This window comes from Xenopus tropicalis, chromosome 2 (assembly GCF_000004195.4).
Source record: "Xenopus tropicalis strain Nigerian chromosome 2, UCB_Xtro_10.0, whole genome shotgun sequence".
NCBI classification, from domain to species: Eukaryota; Metazoa; Chordata; class Amphibia; order Anura; family Pipidae; genus Xenopus; species Xenopus tropicalis.
Genome location: NC_030678.2, coordinates 138,307,636 through 138,332,075, shown reverse-complemented (window position 1 = coordinate 138,332,075; position 24,440 = coordinate 138,307,636). Strand labels below are relative to the sequence as shown.

The 24,440-nt window shown below is 43.1% G+C and overlaps 1 protein-coding gene across 1 annotated transcript; it reads left to right on the top strand.

The window, feature by feature from the left end:
- Positions 1-1,043: 1,043 nt before the first annotated feature.
- On the top strand, positions 1,044-22,279 carry mmp19 (matrix metallopeptidase 19). Its single transcript, XM_031897166.1, has 9 exons — positions 1,044-1,212; positions 2,822-2,910; positions 4,981-5,111; positions 9,047-9,259; positions 12,671-12,916; positions 13,429-13,554; positions 15,496-15,660; positions 17,562-17,689; positions 18,169-22,279. The coding sequence occupies exons 1-9, from the start codon at positions 1,117-1,119 to the stop codon at positions 18,403-18,405; spliced, it is 1,431 nt and encodes a 476-aa protein (XP_031753026.1). The 5' UTR covers positions 1,044-1,116; the 3' UTR covers positions 18,406-22,279.
- Positions 22,280-24,440: the final 2,161 nt, after the last annotated feature.

The following is a 24,440-nucleotide window of genomic DNA, read 5'->3' as shown; positions in this document are numbered from 1 at the left end:
TTTTCTGGCCTGATCATTCATGATGGGAACAATGGTGAAAAGTGTAAGCTCAGGTGGCCTGGTCCAAAATTATCCCCAAGTTGGTGCCTCGTGCAGAATTCATTGACATACCGACAATGGTCCTAATGGAGGCAGACAGCTCTGTATCAATAACCCCAGGAGGAGGTTGGGATTATTTGAGAGTAGGTGGAGTTTGGGGTGGGTCAGGGGCATTCAGGGATGTAACTGGTCAGGGATGAGTTGATCCTTTGATTCTGAAATGTTGACAGCCATGCACTGAGCAAATAAGAATATCAATTGTGGATTTACCTCCTACCTGCTCATAAATGAAACACTATTGCTGTTTATAGGCCAATACTACAGTATATAGACACAGACTTTCTTATTGTTTGATTCAAGTACAGGTATGGAACCAGTTATCCAGAATGCTCGGGCCCTGGGGTTTTCCAGGTAAGGGGTCTTTCTGTAATTTGTATCTCAATACTTTGTCTACTAAACAATAATTTAAACATTACATAAACCCAACCAATAAGGATTAATTTAGTTGGGATCAAGTACAAGGTACTGTTTTATTATCACAGGGAAAAAGAAATATTTTTAGAAAGTGAATTGTCTAAAATGCAGTCTATGAGAGATGAACTTCTTATAATTCAGCTCTTGGTTAACAGGATTCCAGATAACGGATCCCATGCCTATATTTTCTTTTATAATAAAAGTAAATGATTCTGTGTCCCTTGCTTTCCAAGTTGTGTTTTTCCTTTAAAGCTACCCTAGAAGTAGGAAAACCACACAATTTTCTTTGCATTACTTTGGGTTTTATAACTTCTGCTGTGTTCCGTCGGTCCTGCTGCAATCCTCGTCACAAACAGGAATCTGTTATTGGTACTTGATTAAATTCTGGCATTTTCACTGCTTCCCCAAATTATTCATGCTGAGTCTGCAGCAGAGAGTTAACACACAGCATTCCATTACTGTTTCTCAAGATTCAGGGGGGAAGGAGTGGTGGGAGGAAGGCGAGTGCGTGAGTCATTCTGGCAGTGCTCTTAAAGCCTGGAGAGGGGGAATCCACCGTAACAGCCCTCAAGGAAAGCAAACAGCTGGGATATCCTACATACAATGAGCTACAGGATGCTGCTGTTTCTACTGCTTGGGACTTTGCCATTCTTTGTCTATGCAATGCACATTGAACCCAGCTCTGGGGAGGAGGCCAAGGTAAGTCTTCTGCAACTTTCTTCCTAGAGAAAGACAATCACCCTAAAGAAATGGAAAGAAAGTCCCATACATGATGTCTTGCATTGTATGGTAAGAGGGGCCACATGTTCATTATATATCTAAAGGTCACATATGAATGATACCGCATAACTCAACTCAGATCTTGCTGTATAAATATTTTTTAAAGAAGCCTATAGCATGTAGATGCCATGCTATATATATAATATACATATATATATATACTTAGCAAAAGCATGAGCTGACTCTTCCGTATACTGCTGGATGTATGGCCTATCAGAACACCTTGCTTGTAGGGGAACATTGAAGGCACCTGGGAGACAAATATATAGTTATAGCTAGAATAATTTGCTTGTTTTGCATCACTACTGCAAGTGAATGGGATAAATGGGGGCACTGGTGATCTAAAAGTTAAATATGTACAAAAAGCCATAGAATCCATGTGTCCTGTCAGTAATAAGCACTGAGATGGGTTGCAGCATTTTTAAACAGTTTCGCCCACAGGGCAGTACAGTGTTGAGCAGTAACACACTGATCTCATGTGCTTCTCCCAGTATAACCTTTTACCTGCTGCTGAGGCTATCACCATTATTCTTCTTTGGCATATGACTAGCACAGTATCCCACGCTGCACCGTCTTCACATTCACGCCACACAACAGGCTACTCATGTCCTACACAATGTTGGCTCCTCTTACATGGCACAGAATTCCCTCCACCTCTGCTTCATATATCAAAGCCCACTCTCTGAGCTACAGAGCAGGGAGCCCCCCACTTCTACAAGCAATTCAGGGTAAAAAATCAGATGATTTCACTGTAAATTTTGAAAGATAACTAAGATAGATTGATAGGCAGATTATGGTACAGCAGGTGAAACATTTAACAAGATACTGATACCAAAAATGTAACTTTTTTGTCTTTTTACATTATAACATTGTCTTCGTATAAGCTTTATAATTTTTCCCTAAGATTATTTGCCTGATTCTCCCCTGTTCCTCTATGAGGGGGCTGCCATATTTGTACAGCAGGACTCCTTAAGAATTAGAAGCTATAACTTGAGATTTTTCTGGGGATAATTTTGGGTGCAGGGCAATGGGAAGCAACTTGCCGTGAGTAACACATGCTTTGACCACCATGCATTTGTAATGCTCTGTGTGATCCAGTATTAATCTATACACAGATCTATCAATTGCAAAGAAGCCAAATGTACATATGCTCCAAGCTCCCCCCACCTTTTATACCTGTTATACAGAGCCATGTGTTATCAGTATGACTGTAACATCTGGGGGATCTGTTGTACCTAGGTATAATAACTAATCCCATTCTTATTTGAACTTTATTTTAGTGGTATAATATATTGTACAGCTCTTGTAATATGCTGACATTTTATAAAGGAAAGATAATAAGGATCATTAAGTAAATATCCCTTGGAGTGAAGAGGTTAAATGTCCTTTACATTTCTGCCCCAATGATTGGCTAGAGGCACCTTCAGTTCATGTATTTGTCAAGCCTATGGACATTATTAGTTACCTCTGTTTTATACAAAAATACAGTTTCGTTCTTGTCTCATTCCAAACCTTCCCCCTGTAACAGAGATATCTACAGCAGTTTGGGTACCTACAGAAGCCCCTGGAGAGCGACACTGAGGACTTCAGCTCAGAGGAAGTACAGGAAGCGCTACGGTAAAATCCTACTGCTTGTCATTTCCTTGCCGTATTAATCCTTTCTTCTTATTTAAGCCTGATTTTAAAGAAATTAGATATGCTTTTTAACAAAAATAACAATGACATTTGTTCTTTCTGCTCAGACCTTGCAAAATCCCATTATTTGTAGGTTGAAATTTCTTTATAGGGCACAACGAGAAAAGGGATGTCAGTAGTAACTTTCAGTCAATAATGCGGGCATTAATAGTAGAAATGCTGTAAAAGAAATGAGATTTCAGTAATATTTTAATACAAGGAATGGAGCCATTGGTTGCAATTAGGATGGGTTTTATGGCAGACTAGAAAGGGCTTCTGTCTTGAGAACACTGACATAATTCATTTAAATAAAGTTACTTGCAGCCTTTACATATTACCTTTAAGATTGAACAACAATATATTAAATCAGTTTTTCATTTCTATATACAGTGGCTTGCAAAAGTATTCGGCCCCCTTGAACTTTTCCACATTTTGTCACATTACAGCCACAAACATGAATCAATTTTATTGGAATTCCACGTGAAAGACCAATACAAAGTGGTGTACACGTGAGAAGTGGAACGAAAATCATACATGATTCCAAACATTTTTTACAAATAAATAACTGCAAAGTGGGGTGTGCGTAATTATTCAGCCCCCTTTGGTCTGAGTGCAGTCAGTTGCCCATAGACATTGCCTGATGAGTGCTAATGACTAAATAGAGTGCACCTGTGTGTAATCTAATGTCAGTACAAATACAGCTGCTCTGTGACGGCCTCAGAGGTTGTCTAAGAGAATATTGGGAGCAACAACACCATGAAGTCCAAAGAACACACCAGACAGGTCAGGGATAAAGTTATTGAGAAATTTAAAGCAGGCTTAGGCTACAAAAAGATTTCCAAAGCCTTGAACATCCCACGGAGCACTGTTTAAGCGATCATTCAGAAATGGAAGGAGTATGGCACAACTGTAAACCTACCAAGACAAGGCCGTCCACCTAAACTCACAGGCCGAACAAGGAGAGCGCTGATCAGAAATGCAGCCAAGAGGCCCATGGTGACTCTGGACGAGCTGCAGAGATCTACAGCTCAGGTGGGGGAATCTGTCCATAGGACAACTATTAGTCGTGCACTGCACAAAGTTGGCCTTTATGGAAGAGTGGCAAGAAGAAAGCCATTGTTAACAGAAAACCATAAGAAGTCCCGTTTGCAGTTTGCCACAAGCCATGTGGGGGACACAGCAAACATGTGGAAGAAGGTGCTCTGGTCAGATGAGACCAAAATGGAACTTGGCCAAAATGCAAAACGCTATGTGTGGCGGAAAACTAACACTGCACATCACTCTGAACACACCATCCCCACTGTCACATATGGTGGCGGCAGCATCATGCTCTGGGGGTGCTTCTCTTCAGCGGGGACAGGGAAGCTGGTCAGAGTTGATGGGAAGATGGATGGAGCCAAATACAGGGCAATCTTGGAAGAAAACCTCTTGGAGTCTGCAAAAGACTTGAGACTGGGGCGGAGGTTCACCTTACAGCAGGACAACGGCCCTAAACATAAAGCCAGGGCAACAATGGAATGGTTTAAAACAAAACATATCCATGTGTTAGAATGGCCCAGTCAAAGTCCAGATCTAAATCCAATCGAGAATCTGTGGCAAGATCTGAAAACTGCTGTTCACAAACGCTGTCCATCTAATCTGACTGAGCTGGAGCTGTTTTGCAAAGAAGAATGGGCAAGGATTTCAGTCTCTAGATGTGCAAAGCTGGTAGAGACATACCCTAAAAGACTGGCAGCTGTAATTTCAGCAAAAGGTGGTTCTACAAAGTATTGACTCAGGGGGCTGAATAATTACGCACACCCCACTTTGCACTTATTTATTTGTAAAAAATGTTTGGAATCATGTATGATTTTCGTTCCACTTCTCACGTGTACACCACTTTGTATTGGTCTTTCACGTGGAATTCCAATAAAATTGATTCATGTTTGTGGCTGTAATGTGACAAAATATGGAAAAGTTCAAGGGGGCCGAATACTTTTGCAATCCACTGTAAAATCTGTTATGTATTTGTAGTATTTTCCAGCTGTCTACACACTTACCTGGAACTGGCGTCTTGGATGAGGACACCATAGATAAGATGAGGCAGCCTCGATGTGGAGTAGAAGATCCATTCAACCAGAAGACTCTGAGATATCTGCTCTTAGGTGATAAACCGTGACACATACAGTGCAATATATTGTAACCTGCACATAGGGCATCTACACAACAATAACAACAACACTATAGCATACCTGAACAAGTCTTCCAGGGACAGCATGAGAATGCCCACAGTGCACCTGGCCACCACTGATTTATGCCTTGGGCAGGATCAGGAAGACTGCTTCCGTCCTTACAATGAATTACAATTTGTGGTTCCTCACAGTCTTTTGTGCATAAACCCACTTTCACAATAGGTCCTTGCATCAAAATGCGCTTTTTGCACTTCTATAGTTGCACTTAGCACCAATAACTCCTTCCTGCCTCCAACAAAAATTAATTTTCTATATTTATGTAGACAAAGACAGTGTTAGTTAAGGTATTTAAAGGAATACTGTTATGGGAAAACATGTTTTTTTCAAAACACATCTGTTAAAGGAACAGTAACACTAAAAAATGAAAGAGCTTTAAAGTAATAAAAATATAATGCACTGTTGCCCTGCACTGGTAAAACTGGTGTGTTTGCTACAGTAACACTACTATAATTTATATAATAAGCTGCTGTGTAGCCACGGGGGCAGCCATTCAAGCTGGAAAAAAGGAGAAAAGGCACAGGTTACATAGCAGATAACAGATAAGCTCTGTAGAATACAATAGTGTTTTATCTGTTATCTGCTATGTGCCTGTGCCTTTTCTCCTTTGAATGGCTGCCCCCATGGCTACATAGCAGCTTATTTATATAAGTTATATAGACTTTCTGAAGTAAACACACAACTTTTACCAGTGCAGGGCAGCAGCACATTATATTTTAGTTACTTTTATGCACTTTCATTTTTTGGTGTTACTGTTCCTTTAATAGAACTTCCCCAGCAGAATCCTGCATTGAAATCTATTTTTAGAAACCACAAACAGATTTTTTTATATTTTATTTAGAAATTTCACATGGGGCTAGCCATATTCTTCCATTCCCATGTGACTTGCGCTCTGATAAACTTCAGTCACACTTAGGGCTCTGGCACACGGGGGAGATTAGTCGCCCGCGATAAAACTCCCTGTTCGCGGGCGACTAATCTCCCCGAGTTGCCTACCCCTGCCATCCCACCGGCGAACATGTAAGTCGCCGGCGGGATGGCAGACGCGGCGGGGCAATTTCAGGGAATCGCCGAAAAAGACTCGCGAGTCTTTTTCGGCGATTTGCGCGAAATCGCGCCACCGCGTCTGCCATCCCGCCGGCGACTTACATGTTCGCCGGTGGGATGGCAGGGGTAGGCAACTCGGGGAGATTAGTCGCCCGCGAACAGGGAGTTTTATCGCGGGCGACTAATCTCCCCCGTGTGCCAGAGCCCTTAACTGCTGTGATGCAAGTTGGAGTGATATCCACCCCCCAACAGGCGATCAGCAGAACAATGGGAGGGTAGCAAGATAGCAACTCCCAGTAGATATCAGTTGCTGTTGAAAAGGCTATTGCATCACTTGGTAATTCAAAAGTTGCATGAAAACCAAACCGTTGTGAAGAGCTTTCTACCAGCGAGTCCTTTTGTTGCTGGTGGAAAGGCATTTTGGAGAGATTAGTTGCCTGCAATAGCTGAGATCTATGTATGGCAGGTGACTGAACCGCTCCGTGGGGCATTAAGTGTAGTGCTGGCTCCTTCTGAAAGCTCAGACTCAGGCACAATGCACTGAGATGGCGCCTACACACCAATATTACAACTAAAAAATACATTTGTATCAAATGGGTCCAACTGCTATACCGAAACCCCACAGCAAAAATTAGGGTCAATGGCATCATCTCAGAACCCTTTGACCTCTCTCGAGGAACACGCCAAGGCTGTCCTCTCTCTCCCACCCTATTTGCTCTTGCCATCGAACCCCTGGCCATACTCATACGAAATTCCCCCACCATACAAGGTCTTACATATGCTAATATATCCGAAAAAGTATCGCTATTTGCAGACGATATCCTAGTGTACTTAGCCAACCCCGCCCAATCCCTTCCTGCGCTCCTCAAAGAGGTTCAAAACTTTGGCAACTTCTCCAGTCTCAGAATCAACTGGGACAAATCCCAAGTATATGCCCTAGACCACATACCGCCGGTCCCTCTTCCACCTGGGATGCAATTACAATGGGTCCAATCCTTTAAATATCTGGGGATATGGATTCACTCAGACCCCACACAGTTCACTAAACTGAACCTTGACCCATTGATGGATCGACTGGCCTCAACGCTCAAAACCTGGGTGAAATTACCACTCACACTTTGGGGGCGCATCAATCTCCTCAAAATGGTCTTCCTCCCTAAACTTCTGTACGTTTTTCATGCCACGCCATATCCCCTTCCACGCGCACTGTTCCGCAAACTCAATACCATAATAATACCATATATATGGGCAAACAAAACGCCGCGTATCTCGTGGCAAAGACTAGCGGCCCCGCTTCAACAAGGAGGCCTAGCTCTCCCTCATTTCTTTCTATACTACCTGGCCTCCCAAATATCATACCTGCAGTGGCAATTCTGCCCCAACCCATACAACCCCAACACGGCTCTACACGCCTCCCTTCTTGACTCCATAGAAGGCTTGTGTAACTCTCCCTACAGGCATATTACCGATGGGGGACCCCTCCCAGACTCCCTTAAGACCCCTCACAAAGCCTGGGTAACGGCACTTAAACTCCTGGGCCACTCACCACCCCACCTATCCCCCTACATGCCTCTATGGGGAAATTCACTGCTCCCCCACCTCAAGAACCTACCTGACTTTATAGTCTGGCCAAGACTCGGGATAAAAAAATTGGGAGACCTAATACAAGGTGCATACTTCCCTACACATCAAGAACTGCAAAGCAAAGAACCTCAGGTACAGCTGCATCTATTTAGATACTTGCAACTTAGACATGCCTTCCAGGCCCAGTTTCAAACCCTCACCCCGTCACTGGTTACACTGAACCTAGAAACAACGCTACACCAACCTACAGCCCCCAAACTCCTATCCAGACTGTACGCACACCTTTTGGAATCCAATGTTAAACCATTCGAACGGGCCCGTACACTGTGGACCTCCTCAATCCCTAACCTAACGACAGAACAATGGGAGGAAGCCACAGATAGCTGCTATGAGTTCTTAATTTCACTACGGGACAGGCTGATCCAATACAAGGTATTACACCAATTGTACATTACTCCTAACAAACTTCACAAGTTTGGTAAAATACCTAATGACTGCTGCCCAAGGTGCAAAGCCCCCCAAGCAGACTTCCTCCATCTAATATGGAGCTGCCCCCCCATTGCGCAGTTCTGGTCCACAGTGATGAACACCATTGAAACAGAACTAGCGCTACCTAATGTGCTTAATCAAATAACTTGCCTTCTAGGCACGGTGGAAGACATACTCCCCACTAATGCAGCTAGGACAACGTTTAGGTCCCTTACATTTTACGCCAAAAAAGCGATCATAATGAGGTGGATGGGCAACAGTGTTCCGACACTCGAACTCTGGTACCAGCTCATTAACACTGCCTTACCTCTTATAAAACTCACCTATGAAACTAGAGGGGCACACGGGAAATTTGAAAAAATTTGGGGCATGTGGTGCGAGTCCAACGGACCCCCAAACAACTGACAGGGGCCATCCTCAACTTAATGCCAAAGACTAAGGCCAGACTCAATCTCACAATAATGAGTAAAAATGTTGGAAATGTGAAATAAATGTACCAAACTCTTGCTTCATTATGTAACCTGCTTTATTAAGTATTATGTTGTATTTTGTTATGTATTGTTACAAATTCAGAAAAATAAACCTTTAAAAAAAAAATACATTTGTTGGTTCAAGAATAACATTTTAAATGGAAGAGTGAATTATTTGCTGTATTATTTCTTATTTGATGATAATTTTTGCCGGTGCCGCAATGTTTTTACTTTTCATACAATAGGATCACTTTTACCTAGGTCGCTGGAGGAAGAAGAACCTCACTTACAGGATATATAATTACACGCCAGATATGAGCCTGGCTGCGGCCAGGTCTGCCATCCTAGCTGGCTTTAAGTATTGGAGCGACGTCACACCCTTGACTTTCAAGGAGGTTACCCGAGGAAGGGCAGATATACGCATTTCTTTTCACCGCCGGGGTAATGGCTGTTCACGCCCCTTTGATGGTCCTGGTAAGTGCTGATATTTTTACACACACTCGAGCATTCACATGTCTTTTGAAGAATACACAAGTGTGTAAGGGCTCTGGCACACGGGGAGATTAGTCGCCCGCAGCAAAACTCCCTGTTCGCGGGCGACTAATCTCCCCGAGTTGCCTTCCCCTGCCATCCCACCGGCGAACATGTAAGTCGCCGGCGGGATGGCACACGCGATTTCGCGCAAATCGCCGAAAAAGACTCGCAAGTCTTTTTCTGTGATTTCCCGAAATCACCCCGCCGCGTCTGCCATCCCACCGGCGACTTACATTGTCGCCGATGGGATGGCAGGGGAAGGCACCTAGGGGAGATTAGTCTCCCGCGAACAGGGAGTTTTGCCACGGGCGACTAATCTCCCCATGTGCCAGAGCCCTTACAGTTTCTAATTCCAATATGAGATTGTGTTTTGTTATATTTTTCCTATATAACCAGGCCTGCATTATAATATGTTTAGTGGGGCAGCAGTATAGGGCACAGAGCCAAGAGCTGCTTCCCAACCTGCCTTCTGACAATCTTCACTGTCGCGAGCGACTAATCTCCCTGAAATGCCATACCTCAATAAGTTTCTGACTGCACAGCGAGTTTGGGAGCTGCTAGCGAGTGTTGCATTTAATCTAAAGTGTTGCATGTAGATTAAGTGTATAGTAGGCGTTAAAAACAAAAAAGGCACTTGGGGTTTACTGTGCATGCTGGGAGTGCTGGCTGAAAGGAGGAAGTAAGTGCAATTAACTAACTGCTGTGTGACTTGTAAGTGCTACCTGGCTGATTGAAGTTGCCTTGAGAGGAAACTTGGGCGACTTTAGCAAATCATGCCACCTTGTATGCCATCCCACCAACGATTTATATTCTAGCCGGTGGGATGGCATTTCGGGGAGATTAGTTGTCCGCCCCGCCGCACGCAAATTTTGCTCCCATACGGAGCAATGGGGACCTCTCCCCACTGCTCCGTATGGGAGTTTTAACTTTGGCACATGCGCGGGGGGGGGGGAGAAGAGGAGGTTGTTCGTGCGCGGGGGGGGGAAGAGGAGGTTGTTCGTGCGCGGGGGGGGAAGAGGAGGTTGTTCGTGCGCGGGGGGGGAAGAGGAGGTTGTTCGTGCGCGGCGGGGGGGTAGGGGCGCCGAATGGGGGCGGACTTGGGGCGCCCCATTTAGAAATCCGCGCTGCCTGCTAATCTTGGCAACTTTCCCTTTTTTATTATTGGTGGAAAGGCATTTTGGAGAAATTAGTTGTCCACGTTAGCAGAGATTTATAGCAGGCAACTAATCGCTCCAGGGGGCATTAGCCTAGATAGAAGAAAAGCTACTCAGGCATTTTATTGCCAATAGATTTAGTCATAATAGTGCAAGATAAAACGCTATTTTTATTCTGTAGAACCTCCATCTTTTTGTTTAAGATAGCAGTTGCCATTTTAGCTTTGTCTGACTTCAGTTTTAGGCAGCAGCATGCAGGCAGTGAACAGATCTCAGCTCTCTGATTGCAGCAAAGAGGGGAGGGGGAGAGAGGCACAAGCTAAGCAGGCTTGTGCCATGCCCTGAAGGAATGTTCTGAGAGAAGGAAGAAGATCATGTATACAGAAAAGAAGCAAAGAAATGTGGTTGTTTCTTTTCATTGAGGACTTAGAGTAGCATTTCTGTGAGTGCTTATTGCTGTATTTACATAGACCTTTCTGATACAGCTTACTTAGTTTTTACCTTTCCTTTTCCTTTAATTTTATAATGTCATAATTTTATTGTAATCTGGCCCTTGAATGCAACATATAAGAAATAATTAGCCCTCTACTAGAGGACAAGCATCACTTGCTTACACACATAGCTAAATACAGGTGCAAACTTAAAATAGTCCCATTAGAGTGGAAGTGTATTAAGCAATCAGCCAATAAAACCACAACATTTAAAAGCCCTGCCTTATATGCAATTATGTCATGCAGGGCTCTTTTAGAAACAGTACTAACTTGTACAGGTGCGGCTGCCAGTTTAGGCCAGTCAGGTATTTGCTCTCATTTTTTAGGTTGTAGTAGACTATTCAAAACTACTTGCTGATTGGTTGCTATTGGCAACCACTTTTGTAAAATTTACCACATATGTTCATAAATCAGCTCACCGTTGTCACTATGTTTGTACATTTGAAAATATTAAATCACCCCAATACTTTCACTAAGAGAATGAATTATCATTACACAGGTCCTTTCTTGGCTCTGGGTGCCACCCATATGCCCAAACTAGTGATACTCTGGCGCACTCTAGTGGTCACCAAAAGGGTTTTACATTTTTTTAGCTGCTTTTATTATGATAAAAACTTACAGACACCCAGGAAGTAATGTAACACAAAGGAAATGTGTTTGAATTGTGTTTCAGTGTGAATCTGAATTTCCATTAAAAAGGGCGCTGGTAAGTTAAAAAGCAGCTCCAAGCTAGGGTGACCTGATGACTTGAAAATTCAGGGACACATCTACTAAAAGATAATGTATCTGACACAGACAATATGTGTGCGCTAGGCCCCTCACCCCCTCTACCCCCCGGGGCACAATTGCTCCCCCTTCCCCTTTAGGTGTTCACAACCCCCGTGCTCACCACACCCCCTTACCTATTGGCTGGACTGGGGACATGCTGCCCACTGGGTGCATCTGCACTGGGGACTGGACAGGGGATTTTGACAGCTATTTAAATCTCCTGTCCAGTCCCCAGTGCAGATGTGCCCAGCGGGCAGCAGGCCGCAGAACTGTCAACTTGACAACTGTGGCACCTGAAATTTTTCTGACGATACCCAGAAGTGAGGTCACATGCACGTGCAAAATTGCAGCTGAAGGCAAAGAATTCTACCTGCGCAAATGCATCAATGACGTCACTAAACGCTTACCGCACACCCGAAATTCACTGCAACAGACTTTGGAAAAATCGTGAGAATGCTGCTGGGGGACGAGAGAATGGGGGGGGGGAGCCTTCAAAAACAGGGAGCTCCCAAACCAAACCTGTAACAAACCAGCACAGGGATTATGTAGCACAGGGATTATGTAGCACAGGGATTATGTAGCACAGGGATTATGTAGCACAGGGATTATGTAGCACAGGGATTATGTAGCACAGAACAAATTTGGTGCAGACCAGGAATCCAAAGCATAATGTCAGGCATTAGCCTTTTATAACCTAACTGCACTTGAAATGAAAATTGTATGATAACTGTGAGCTATCTGCTAAAGATGCCTCTGACACTGACATGCCCTACCAGCAGCTCTGGGTAAATTTATGTCATTCATTTTTTTTTTTTTTTTGGTTCATTTTAACATTTTAATTCAGCATAGTTGGAAAAAGTGGAACAATAGACAATAAAGATAGGAAATGAGTAGTAGCGTGTATGATGCTTGTCTTGATGCTCTTCTTGTTCATGCAGGTAAGGTGCTGGCCCACGCCGATATCCCTGAATTGGGCACTGTGCATTTTGATGAGGATGAGTTGTGGACAGAAGGGACCTATGAAGGGGTGAACTTGCGCATCATTGCAGCACATGAGCTGGGACATGCACTGGGTCTGGGACACTCACGTTTCAGAAGTGCTCTGATGGCTCCCATATATTTTGGCTACAAACCAAACTTCCGACTCCATGATGATGATGTGAAGGGGATTCAGGCCTTGTATGGTGAGACTGACTCCAGTTACACACTTGAATGAACCTAATGCCATTCCATTTTCTGCAGAGGGACTTCCTCTGGGACTAAAGGACTAATCCTTTATAAATCTATGAAGGGGCTTCATTTACAAGCAGTCAATATGATCTATGTGCCTTAAAACAATGTGTAATATTTATGTTATGTAAGTATTTAATGTTCTACACCCGTAATAATAGTCTACTGCTTCATAACTAGAACTAACTAGTACTATACTTTTCTAGTACTAAATAGAGGAGCAGTTATGCCACACCTGTATCAGCCATAAGACAATGACTAGGGATAAGAAAACACTATGCAGCTCATACTGCAATGCTATTCCCTTCTTTTTATCTGCAGGTTCACTGCCGTTTCATTACCTTTGTAGAATGTTGCTGTTGATGTTTGCTATAGTTGCATTTCCATTGTTGCACGTTACTAGATGTTTATTCTAGTACCATGTTCCTGTTCCCCCATGTGATCCACCATGCTTTATGAAATGTAGGTAAGAAAGATAAAATAGAAGAAGAAGAAGTTGTAACCACTGAGGAGCCTGCCATCTCTGCAGAGCCAACACCCACCAGCCTAACCCCTGATCCTTGTAATGACAACCTTGATGCCATCATCCTAGGTAAGCAGCATTAAAGCAGTGGTAAATTAATTCTCTATATTCGCAAATATTACTCTGCAAAAATGTTAATTCAATTTCCAGTTTTACTTTAATGGTAAAAGAAAGACAGTTTATAGACACCTTTGAATTTGTGACAAAGTAAACAACAAAAATACAATATTTTCAGAATACGGTATGGCAAAAGATAAAAGCAAGCCAAGAATGATCCCCTCTGCTAGCATCAGCCTTTCCCTGTGCCAGCATCAAGAGCCATTGCGTTGCTCCAGGTGTAGGCACACAGCACGGATTTTGGTGCAAAAATGCATACTTGTGCTTTTCAGTGGTGAAATCTGCTCCATGTGCCTGCGCCTTGCCCAACACAATGGCTCTGGGTGCAGGGAAAGGTGTATGTCTGCGTAGGGGCTCATTCTTGGTCTGTATTGATCCACAGGCATTAGCCTAAAGCTCACAGTGTCAGCCCCTGTGTTAACTCCTCAATGGTGTTTTACCCAGTCTCCATTTCACCCCTCTCCCTATTGCAGTATGGGGGAGTCATTAGCATATAAATGGGAATGTGCAGCCTATTGTCAAATGAGAAGCCTAAAGTATTTTTTTTAGCATTTCATATATAAAATGTATCTTATTGCCAACATTAAATAGAGTGATGAAACATGAGTTTGTAAAGCCTATTTTCCAAGGGGGGTGATTTTTTATTAGTAGTGTAAGTTTCACTTTACTGCACATACATGATCACCAAAAAGCTGAAGACTTAAAGGTAAGGAAATGCCTACACAATAATGATCTATTTCACTTGGGGAGTTTACAGGTCCTCTTAAGTTAGAGGGTAAGTAAAGTTCCAGTTTGTCTCAGCTTATCTGTGCCCCTAGCATGTCAAGAACTACAGAGTTACCCAGCCACCACTGCCTTTACCTGTTTTACTTCTGCTCCCAAGACTAATGTTTATATATTTATCATGCTGTGTAAAAAGTGGAGTGAAGCATTACCTGTGATGTTGCTCATAGCAGCCAATCAGATGCTTTGCTTTGGTATTCTAACTGCTGAAATATAATTGCTGACTGGTTGCCCTGGGCAACATCACTGGTAATGCTTCACTCCAATTTTTACACAGCATGATAAATATACCCCTAATTGTTGTCATCAGCAAGCAAGTGCATGCACACTGGGAGCCAAACTGTGATATCAGGCTATTGCACATGTTCCTAGATGAGATCTATGCTAGGAATGGAAGTTTCATGTAGAATAGAAAGTAGAGACCGCATTCACAACAATTTTTGGCTGGGGAACTTATCCCATTTATTCTGCCAGTGAAACCACACAACGGAGACTACGCCCTGCTGAATCTCCTGGTTGGAGCACAAATAGCTGCTCTTACTGCCTCACTTACCTAGAAAGTTTATCATAAAGTTTACCTGCTCTTACTATAACTCATTCAAGGGGACCCTGCTCCCAAACTTTCCTAGAGGTACAGGTCTCGGCAGAGCCAGGATCCCTGGAGCATCCACCTGGTTCAACAGATGCAGTCCACAAGAGGAAGATCCACTCCTAACCAGACACTATAGTAAAGTGTATCATAAGCCTTATGGGCCAATAATCATAGCTATATGCTAATAGCAAAATAGATACATGGGCATCCACCCAGTAACAGTGAAATGTGGAACTTAAGGTTTAAAGCTATAGGGAATATTAGAAAATTTGACAAACCTATAATTTTTGTGATTTGGATTTGTGAATTCCCCCGTAATATAGTGGGGAACATGAGCATAAGAACATAAGGTCTGCCAAATGTCATTTACATCTGTTTCTTTTCTTAATGGGTTATTAATAATAATAATTTTTTCATCAGCCCAGTTCAGGTTGTGTAAGCTCATTCCTAGTAATTCCAGAGCAGCTCCCACAGTACATCAAGATACCTTTTTGCAAATATTTTTTTTTTATTTAAAGGTCCCTATGGAAAGACTTATGCCTTTAAAGGGGATTATGTTTGGACAATCACAGATTTCGGAATTAGCCCCCTTATTCGCATCCAGTCTCTGTGGAAAGGCCTGCCCGGAAACATAGATGCAGCCGTGCACTCTCCGCGCACACAGAGAACCTATTTCTTTAAAGGTAAGTAGAGCTGTAACTCATGGATGTTAAGGTCCCCATACACAAGGCGATTTCACTCGTTGTGCGACAAACGATTATATTGACAAACGATCGTATGGCGATCGGGTTTCCATACGATATGCCATCCACGGGCAACGATAATTTGCAAAAGATTTCATCATATCATTATCGTAAAATACGTACGATCGTACATCTACGTACGATCCAATGTCGTGGCGGAAGCGGTATTTATTTATTTATGTTCATTGACTTCCGCTGCTGGCAATCATGACATGCACAGAGAACAATCATTCGAAGACAAATGTCTGACACTCACACCAACTGAACAAAACTTTGTACGGAGCAACGCCAACACTGTTGTTTTCATAAAAATCTTTCTTTATTTATCCATTCTTTTTAAAAAAAGCATATTGTGCTTATACAGAAAAAAGACCATACGCTTGACGCGTTTCGTGGTATCTCACCACTTTCTCAAAAGCTGCATCAACACCAACACCACATCACACCAACTGGCAGATTTTATCGTTAAACCTGGCCGATCGATTTTGGGGATGATTTTGTCGGGTCGATTAGTGGGCCGACGATCGTTCGCACACCATCAACTATACGATAACTTAACGATAGTATCGGATCGTTCGGGAATTGGTCGTTTGACAGTAAAAAATCGGCCCGTGTATGGGGGCCTTTAGGTGGCACACAGTCTAAATAGGCTGAATAGAGTATTCATGAGAATGGCAGTAAGGGCCACAACTGGAATACTCCAAACTTCCTACCATTAAATGCAGAAGGGGCAGATGGTGCTGCCGGTCAGGGTCGGACTGGGGGATGCAGGGCCCACCTGGGCTCCCGGCCCAGGGGCCCTGCAGGTGCCCCCGCCATCGTGTCCCCTACCCCCCCAGGGGCCCCCCTAACCCCCCGTAGGGCCCCCACCCGACATCCTCCCCGAGCGCGTATAAATTGAACGTGTCAGGGGAGGAACAGTCAGTAGGGGGAGCACCGGCAAAGGTCAGACTGGGCCGCCGGGGCCCAGTCTGGTACAAATAAATGGAGTTGTGGAGGTAACAAGCAGCCAGAAATAATGCATAATAGAGCAATGGGAGTGGGTGGACTAAACATGCTTTGGTGAAAGTCATATTTCCTTTAGTAATATGGTAATAGAAATGGCAAAGTAAGCAGTTTTATAGAGAGTGGCAGAGATGTCTAGGCTGCAGCTGGACTGTCACATAAGCTCTTGTCACATAAACAGAACAGAAGGAAGGACAGAAGGGATTTAATTTAACCCAATGATTACTTTAGTTGTAGATAAATAAATACATTCATGTAGCATCCCATACAGATTAAACTTGAAGTTTAATATCAGGAACTTTCAGGATCCCCCCTACAGACAGGGATATGATTGCATAAATATTTTCCACACAAAACAGGTTATGCTATGTTGCTGCAAAACTGTAATATAGGGCTCCTAGAACAGCTACTTCTGGATAAATGAATCCCCAACGTATATTTAATTTGAAGCAGTGTAGGGGGTTTTTCACGGTAAGGGCAGTGAGGTTGGGGAATGCCCTTCCTAGTGATGTTGTGATGGCAGATTCTGTTGATGCCTTTAAGAGGGGCTTGGATGTTTTTGAATAAGTAAAATACTATAATATTTTGTGATATTAAAATCTACAGTTAGTATAGGAATTGGTATATGTAGTTTATATATGTAAATACGGTAAGTATATATTATTATGTGCATATATGTGCACTGGGGTAAATTCAGAGGGGTTGAAATTGATGGACTTTTTTCAGCCCAAATTATATATGTAACTATATGTGTCTGAGACAATATAAAGGCCTCCTGATTTCATTCTTGCACACTATGAGGTTTCTCACGTTGCTTTCTGCCATCTTTTTCTCAGGAGACAAACTGTGGGTGTACACAAATTTCAAGCTGAATCCTGGATACCCCAAGTTGATAACAAGGGTTCCACCAAATATCAATGCTGCTTTGTACTGGGAAGTAAACAAAAAGATCTTCTTGTTCAAGGTAAATTTCTAACATACATACAGAGCACTTTACTGTTAATTCAGTAAGGAACAGCAGTTAAAGGGTTAATGTTGTTGCACTTTACCTTCAGTGATTCCTTGATATCAAGTGGCACTAGGTTTGCCATTTTTTTTCTAGTAATTCCGGCCTTTGGGTTGGGGGAGTAGGCAGGGGCGTAACATGGGGTGGGGCCATGATGTCACAGGTAAGGGAAATGGGTAGAGTGGGAGGGAAATGCGTAGAGTGGGGTGGGAATGGGTGGAGTGGGGTGGGGCAATGGGTGGGGCATAGGCAGATCTGTACTTATAAGGAGTAAGCCTTTATAGGGTATTACAAGTTTGCCAGTAAATTTGTAATTCCGACCCCGACCCTAGCTGGTGATTTACTGGCTGGTTAATAAGTAGCACATTAATATAAATTCTTACATATTTGGGTAGCATCCAGTGATTTAACTCATATCTAACATGTCTCCACTCAAGGGGGATGGGTACTGGCAATGGGACGAGTTGGGATGGAGCAACCTTTCCTCAAAGAAGATCTCCAGCCTGTTCACTGGCATTCCCTCTCAGCTGGATGCCGCTGTGACGTGGAAGAACGGCAAGATTTATTTCTTCAAGGGAGACAAGTACTGGAGAGTGAACAAGCAGCTACGGGTGGAGCGGGGTTATCCTCTGAGCAAGGCTGAACGCTGGATGCAGTGCTACTATTTTGATTAATAACGGGCTAAAGAAATATTTTTAAGGTGCCTCACTGGCTGCAAGGAGAAGTCGCTGGGTGGGACACGGGGGAGTCTGAGGCCTGATATTGTTTCTCATCCATCAGAAAGTCCTGTATTTTCCCTTTATTCTAAATTGGGACACTGGCACAGTAACTAGGCCAGAAGCCGGGATAATTGTGCGCAGTGGTTACAAGTGAACTGAATGAAGTCTCTGCCATCTGAAGGATATTGGCTAGAGAGTCGCACATTGTAGTCTTTACCTTCTGTTATAGAGGCCTGGCTCTGGTCTGTTCTGGGCAAATGTACAGTGCGGCCTAGAGAGGGGAAGCCCAGTCTGGGGAGAGGGGTCATTTATAAATCAGCAATGTCCTACCTCTGCTTGTCTGGTGAACAGTTTGTGGGAGATTGAAAATATTATTTGTGGGAGTTCATGAAAATATCTTACAGCTGTTACACAATATGATATGTCCTTTGTACTTTTAGCAATGTCTCTTTCTCACAGGCGCCACCATAGTGCAGGGAGCCCAGGGTAAATGCCATTTCTGTTGTATCCTAAACCTGGTTGTGGTCTTATGTAACTATAAAAGTTCCATAGCACTTTTGTGAATCTCTGACACATCTACATGTGGGCCAAACAGGTGGTCATATTCAGGTCCATGGGTGGGGCCAACGAGACTGGTTTACATGAATGTACGTTGATTTGATCAGGGCTTAAAACTAACATTCTGGATTGCTGATGAGCCACTGCAGGGATTCAAACTCCTGTGTGGGATTTTGTTTCAGTGGAAGGTACAGATGATCCTAGGTGCAGGCAACTTCGGTCGACATTGCAGAGACACGTGTGTCATCCCACCGGGAAATGAAAACCAGTGATTTAAGGCCAGCGGCACACGGCTCACTGAAATAAGTATTTTTGGTGCCAAGGTATGCCCCGTGTGCCTTATATCACTGGTTTATAATGCTCTCTTCCCTTGTTGGCTTATGGTTCCCTGTAATTGATTACAAGGTTAAAGATATAGGAAAAAAACATTCCAGGGGCACCCAGGGCAGCAAAAATGGGCCTTTATCCCAAATCTTACTCATATGCACAATATTTCTACATTCTTTATACCAGTAACTCATTTTTGCAAATTAGAACCATTGTAAGTTAGGAATATTAATAACCTTCTCCTTGCTAAAAAATAATCATCGAGCCCTGTTTAAGATCTACAGAACAGCACCCAGCATGTAGTTTTCAGGGAGTGGGTCTGCCCCACACAGTTTAATCTGGTTAGGAGCCCTCTGTCCCAATCTGCAGGGAGTGTGTAATGTTTCAGCATCACGGGGGCACCGAGAAATTCTGTATCTGATGTCCCAGGAAGGCTTTCAGGGCTGCAGCACCTAGTATAATACACTCAATTATCACCCCTGCAATCCCTAGCCAACCAGGGCAGCTCAGGGCAAGGAAAAATAACAGGACCATATTTATAGTATGAACTTAATGTTTACTAAAACACAGTGCATCGATAATGCATTTGATTGTCCCTTTCTGCTCCTGTCCAGAGCATACTTACCGGCCAACTCACTGCCCAGGAAAGTGTGCCATTGCCATTAATCACTGGAAACTGGCCAGAGCATTACACTTAATGGGTTAGATAAATGCATTAGGGTGCAGCTACATTAGACAAAGCTGCACTGACCAATCAGATCACCTATGTGACTTTAGCCAGGAGGGCCCTTGGAGGTTGTAGTGAATGCTATGAAGATGCAATGGGCATATTATTATATTATTTATTATTATCTAAATCGTTCCAGCTTCAATTCAGCAACGCACACCAACCGCTGGGGAGTTGTTCCCTTTGTTTTGCTCTTATCTCAATCACTCTGCTAACTGATGCTGTTTTGGGCTCATCATCGTCATCATCATTTATTTATACAGAACCTGTAATAATGCAAACAATTTATTTTCAGACAGAGTTCAGTGACCACCACAGTCTGAATGTGCTCTAATAGCCATCAGTAAATGCTTCCCTAAATATGTATCTTTCCTGTAAGTTCTCCAGCTTCCTGCACCCCAGGCCTAATCATCTAGAACATTGCCAATGAACAGGGCAGAAACAGCCACCTCTGGATCTGAGTGCTAGTGTGCTAAAGTGCTAGTTAGTGTGTTAGAGTGCTAATCAGTGTGCTATTCAGTGTGCCAGAGTGCTAGTCAGTGTGCTAGTCAGAGTGCCAGTTAGTGCGCTAGAGTGCTAGTTAATGTGCTAGGGTGCTAGTTAGAGTGCTAGTCAGAGGGAAATGCTGTGCCAGAAAACTCTTTAATAATAGAGAATGACTGAATAATGCATAGAATAGAATCTATTCCTATTGTATAAATAGCTGGAACGCTCCCCCACTCCTCATCCCTAGGCACTAGGCTCTCTCCCCCCTTAAAGCTCTGTTACAGCAGGCACTGATGGTTCCGTTGCACACACCACGTAAACAGAATTCCTGGAAACCTTGGGCTTCTCATGAACGGTCTTGCTCTATGAGAGATGACCAAGAGATGCCAAGCTGAATGCACTATTTATGCCCAACTTTGATACAGAAGACAGGAACAACATCCACCTACTGCTCCTGAACTGCAACTTTTAGCATCTCCCTATCAACCTTCAGCAGAGCCATGACAGCTGTTGGGGTGAGCAGAAGCTGTAGTTTTACAATAACTGAAATCAGAAGGTTTAATTCGATCATTTTTGAGTCCTCATATGGGAATGACAGCCTTTCTGCATTGTCAGGAACCCCTTTATCTGTACCTCTGGCTCTGTGCCCTGGGGGCTCTAGCTTGGCCTTAATGAATGAGCCCCACTGTGTATTTAGAACAGTTTCTTTATGAGCCAACTGCATATCCATTCAGGTGCTTCTCTAGGGAGAGAGCATTCTTTATTAATACTGAATAAATCTGGCACAGCATGAGATTTCTGGGACCATATGGGGACTGGGGCAGTTAAAATACAAGCTCAGGTCGGGGCCCCTATCAGTAGAAACCTGTACCAGCCGGGGTACCTGCGAGCTAGTGTCTCCTCTTCCTTCTCCTGTCTTGTACATGTGCAGTACAGTGAAAAGCTGAACTTTAACAAAAAAGTTGTCTTTTTGACTGTACTGCACACGCATGGGCCCTGGGGTCGCAAAGAAAAAAAAGAGGATTGATCACTCGCAGGTACCCGAGCTGGTGCAGGTTACTGCTGAGAGAGGCACTGGCCTGGGGTATTGGGTAAATGACTACAATCACTGCCTAACATTTGGCATAGTCTTTCTCCTTTAAGAGATGAAAAGAGTCAGAAGAAAGCAAATAATTCAAAAATGATAAAAAAAAAAATGCTGACCATCTTAAAAGTTGCTGGCCATTCTATAACAGGCTAAAACTTAAAGGTAACCACCCCTTTAAGCTAACTGGGCTCTGAAGCACAGAGAAGACCAAGCAGTAGTAGAACAGTGATGGCTGATTTTCCTTTTTCCATTTTAATCACTTTCATCTTGTCCAAAGTTTCATGATTTTCATAATTAAACCTGCCCATTCCTTCGCTTTTGTCTTTATGATTCATTTCAGTGGTAACTCAGGGTGCAGAACCCCTGTATAGTTGGTTTATTCTGGGGGCCAGGCCACCCCTAGGGAATCAGAGCGCTTCTGCCTTGTGAACAGGACTTGTGTGAATGATAAATGGAAAGTAGATAATTTAACAAAGAGCACTTTTCTGCACTGTTCATAGAATTCAGAAATCATAATGATAAGGCACCAGTAACTAGGATAGTCTCAGTATAAATGAAGCCCATGAAGTAGTTTTGTACTACAATATGCTTTTTTTTTTTTTTCGTTTTTGCAGATTTCTAAATAAATTGATGTTTTAACTATTTCTTGGCCTTTTATGCTTTTGCATTCTCAGTAATGTTTTCCAGATCCCACTAGGTGGCAGTACCACCCCAAGCTGCCTTAGGTACCCTATCCACTCCATTGGCATTTCAACACCACATAATAACACAAACATTATATTGTTTTGGTATGAATCCCTTGAAAAATCAACTACATGCTGGGGTGAAAAGCCCTTGTGGCTCTGATTTTACTGCCTTGTACATATGTATATATATATACAGTATATAGTTCTTAAAGTTCTCACAGTCAATACTGTCTCCTGACTTGCCCCACTGGACAAGTAACCGACTTGCATGGTGGATGCAGTCCTCTCCTGATAGGCCTGCATGGGCCTCTATGGTAATCCAATCATTAGATCAGGGGATGAACTACTGCACCAGGGTGATTTGGTCAGTTGTGTGGAGTAGAGGTTTCAGCTATATCAAGCTATAGGCATATGGCACACACAGCACTTTCAATGCTTTGTATTCAATTCATGGAGAAAAAAATCTGGGAAGATTTCGGGCATTTGATTGTCACTATACAAAAACCCATTTCCCATTGCAAGCACACATCCTTTACTTGGACCAAAAAAGGTCACAAAGGCAAAGTACAGGCACTGTAATGCTAGATTCAGTACCATCTGTTGTAAGATGATTACCGTATATACTCGAATATAAGCAGAGTTTTTGAGCACTAAACAAGTGCTCAAAAAGTAACCCTCGGCTTATACTCGAGTATGATATTTTGTGCTGACTGTGCCGATCCCCCAGACGGACTTGTGTCCGTGCACCTGCGCTCTCCCTATGTCAGCTTCCCAGAACCGCCATCCTGCTACTTGTGCGCTCTTCTCCAGTGCTCTTCTATGGTGTGCTCATCTCCGGTGCGCTCTTCTGCTCTGCTTGGCGCCAGTGACGTCACGTGCCCCCTTCAGTTACTCATGGCCTGATCTTACAAGGTCTAAGATCAGGCCATGAGTAACTGAAGGGGGCATGTGACATCACTGGCGCGACTGCGGCGCCAAGCAGAGCAGTCATTATTAATATGTATGTTTCTTGATCCCTAAGCTGGCACATAAGTTTAGTATATAAAACTGGAGGGCCCAAACATAGTAATATTACCCAGCAGACCCATATACAGCAGGTACAAGGTTATCTTTACCCTCATGCCCCACAGGGAAGAGCGCAAGCTTCCGGCAGCAGTATTCTTGTTTGAGCTGGGTTGTAAATACTATTCCACAGTATAAAACTTTAAGTTACATTTTAGTATGTTGTAGAATACGCTATTACAAGCAACTTTGATATTGGTCTTTATATATAATTATTATATTTCTCTTCTGCCTCTTTCCAGCTTTCAAATGGGGGTCACTGACCCTGACATCCAAGAAACAATTGCTTTGTGAGACTAAAATTTTCCTTTTATTGTTACATTTTATCCCTTATCTTTTTATTCAGGCCCTCTACTATTTATATTCCTGTCTTGCATTCAAACCACTGCCTGGTTGCTATGGTAAATAAGACCCTAACAACCAAATAGCTGCTGAAATACCAAACTGGAGAGCTGCTGAACAAAAAGGTAAATAACTGAAAAGCCATAAAAAATGAAGACAAATTTTAAATTGTCTCAGAAAATCACTGTCTATGTCATACTAAAAGTCAATTTAAAGGTGAACTACCCCTAGCCAACAAGTAAAGGCGGAGTAACTGTGTTGATTTTTATTTTTAATTCATTGTCCCTAAAGGAAGTGCCACACAGAGGCATTGTGGGGCTCAAAATCAGCAGTCGTTGTTATTTAGTTCATATACTGTTCTACTGAAGTCATTTGGGAATTTCTGTGCACATGATTGGGAGCTGCAGTGCTGCCTGTAGCCTACGCCACTATGCAGAGAAGGAGACTTCTGTATATTTGGTTTATTTAAAATAAATGGAATAGAAATGGTGACCAGTGCATAACCCTAAACATTGCTGCCTGCCGGAGTGCGTTACTTACCCAGTGCTCAGGGCACGGCATTAGCTAACACTGAGCTGGACTGACTAGAACTCAAAAAAGATGGCGACCTGTGAAAACGTGTCCCTGCCATTGGGAGACTGATATTGGCGCTGCCTTACGTGAATGATAAATGGAAATAAAATCATTTTTAAAAGCAGCACCTGTCATATTTGAG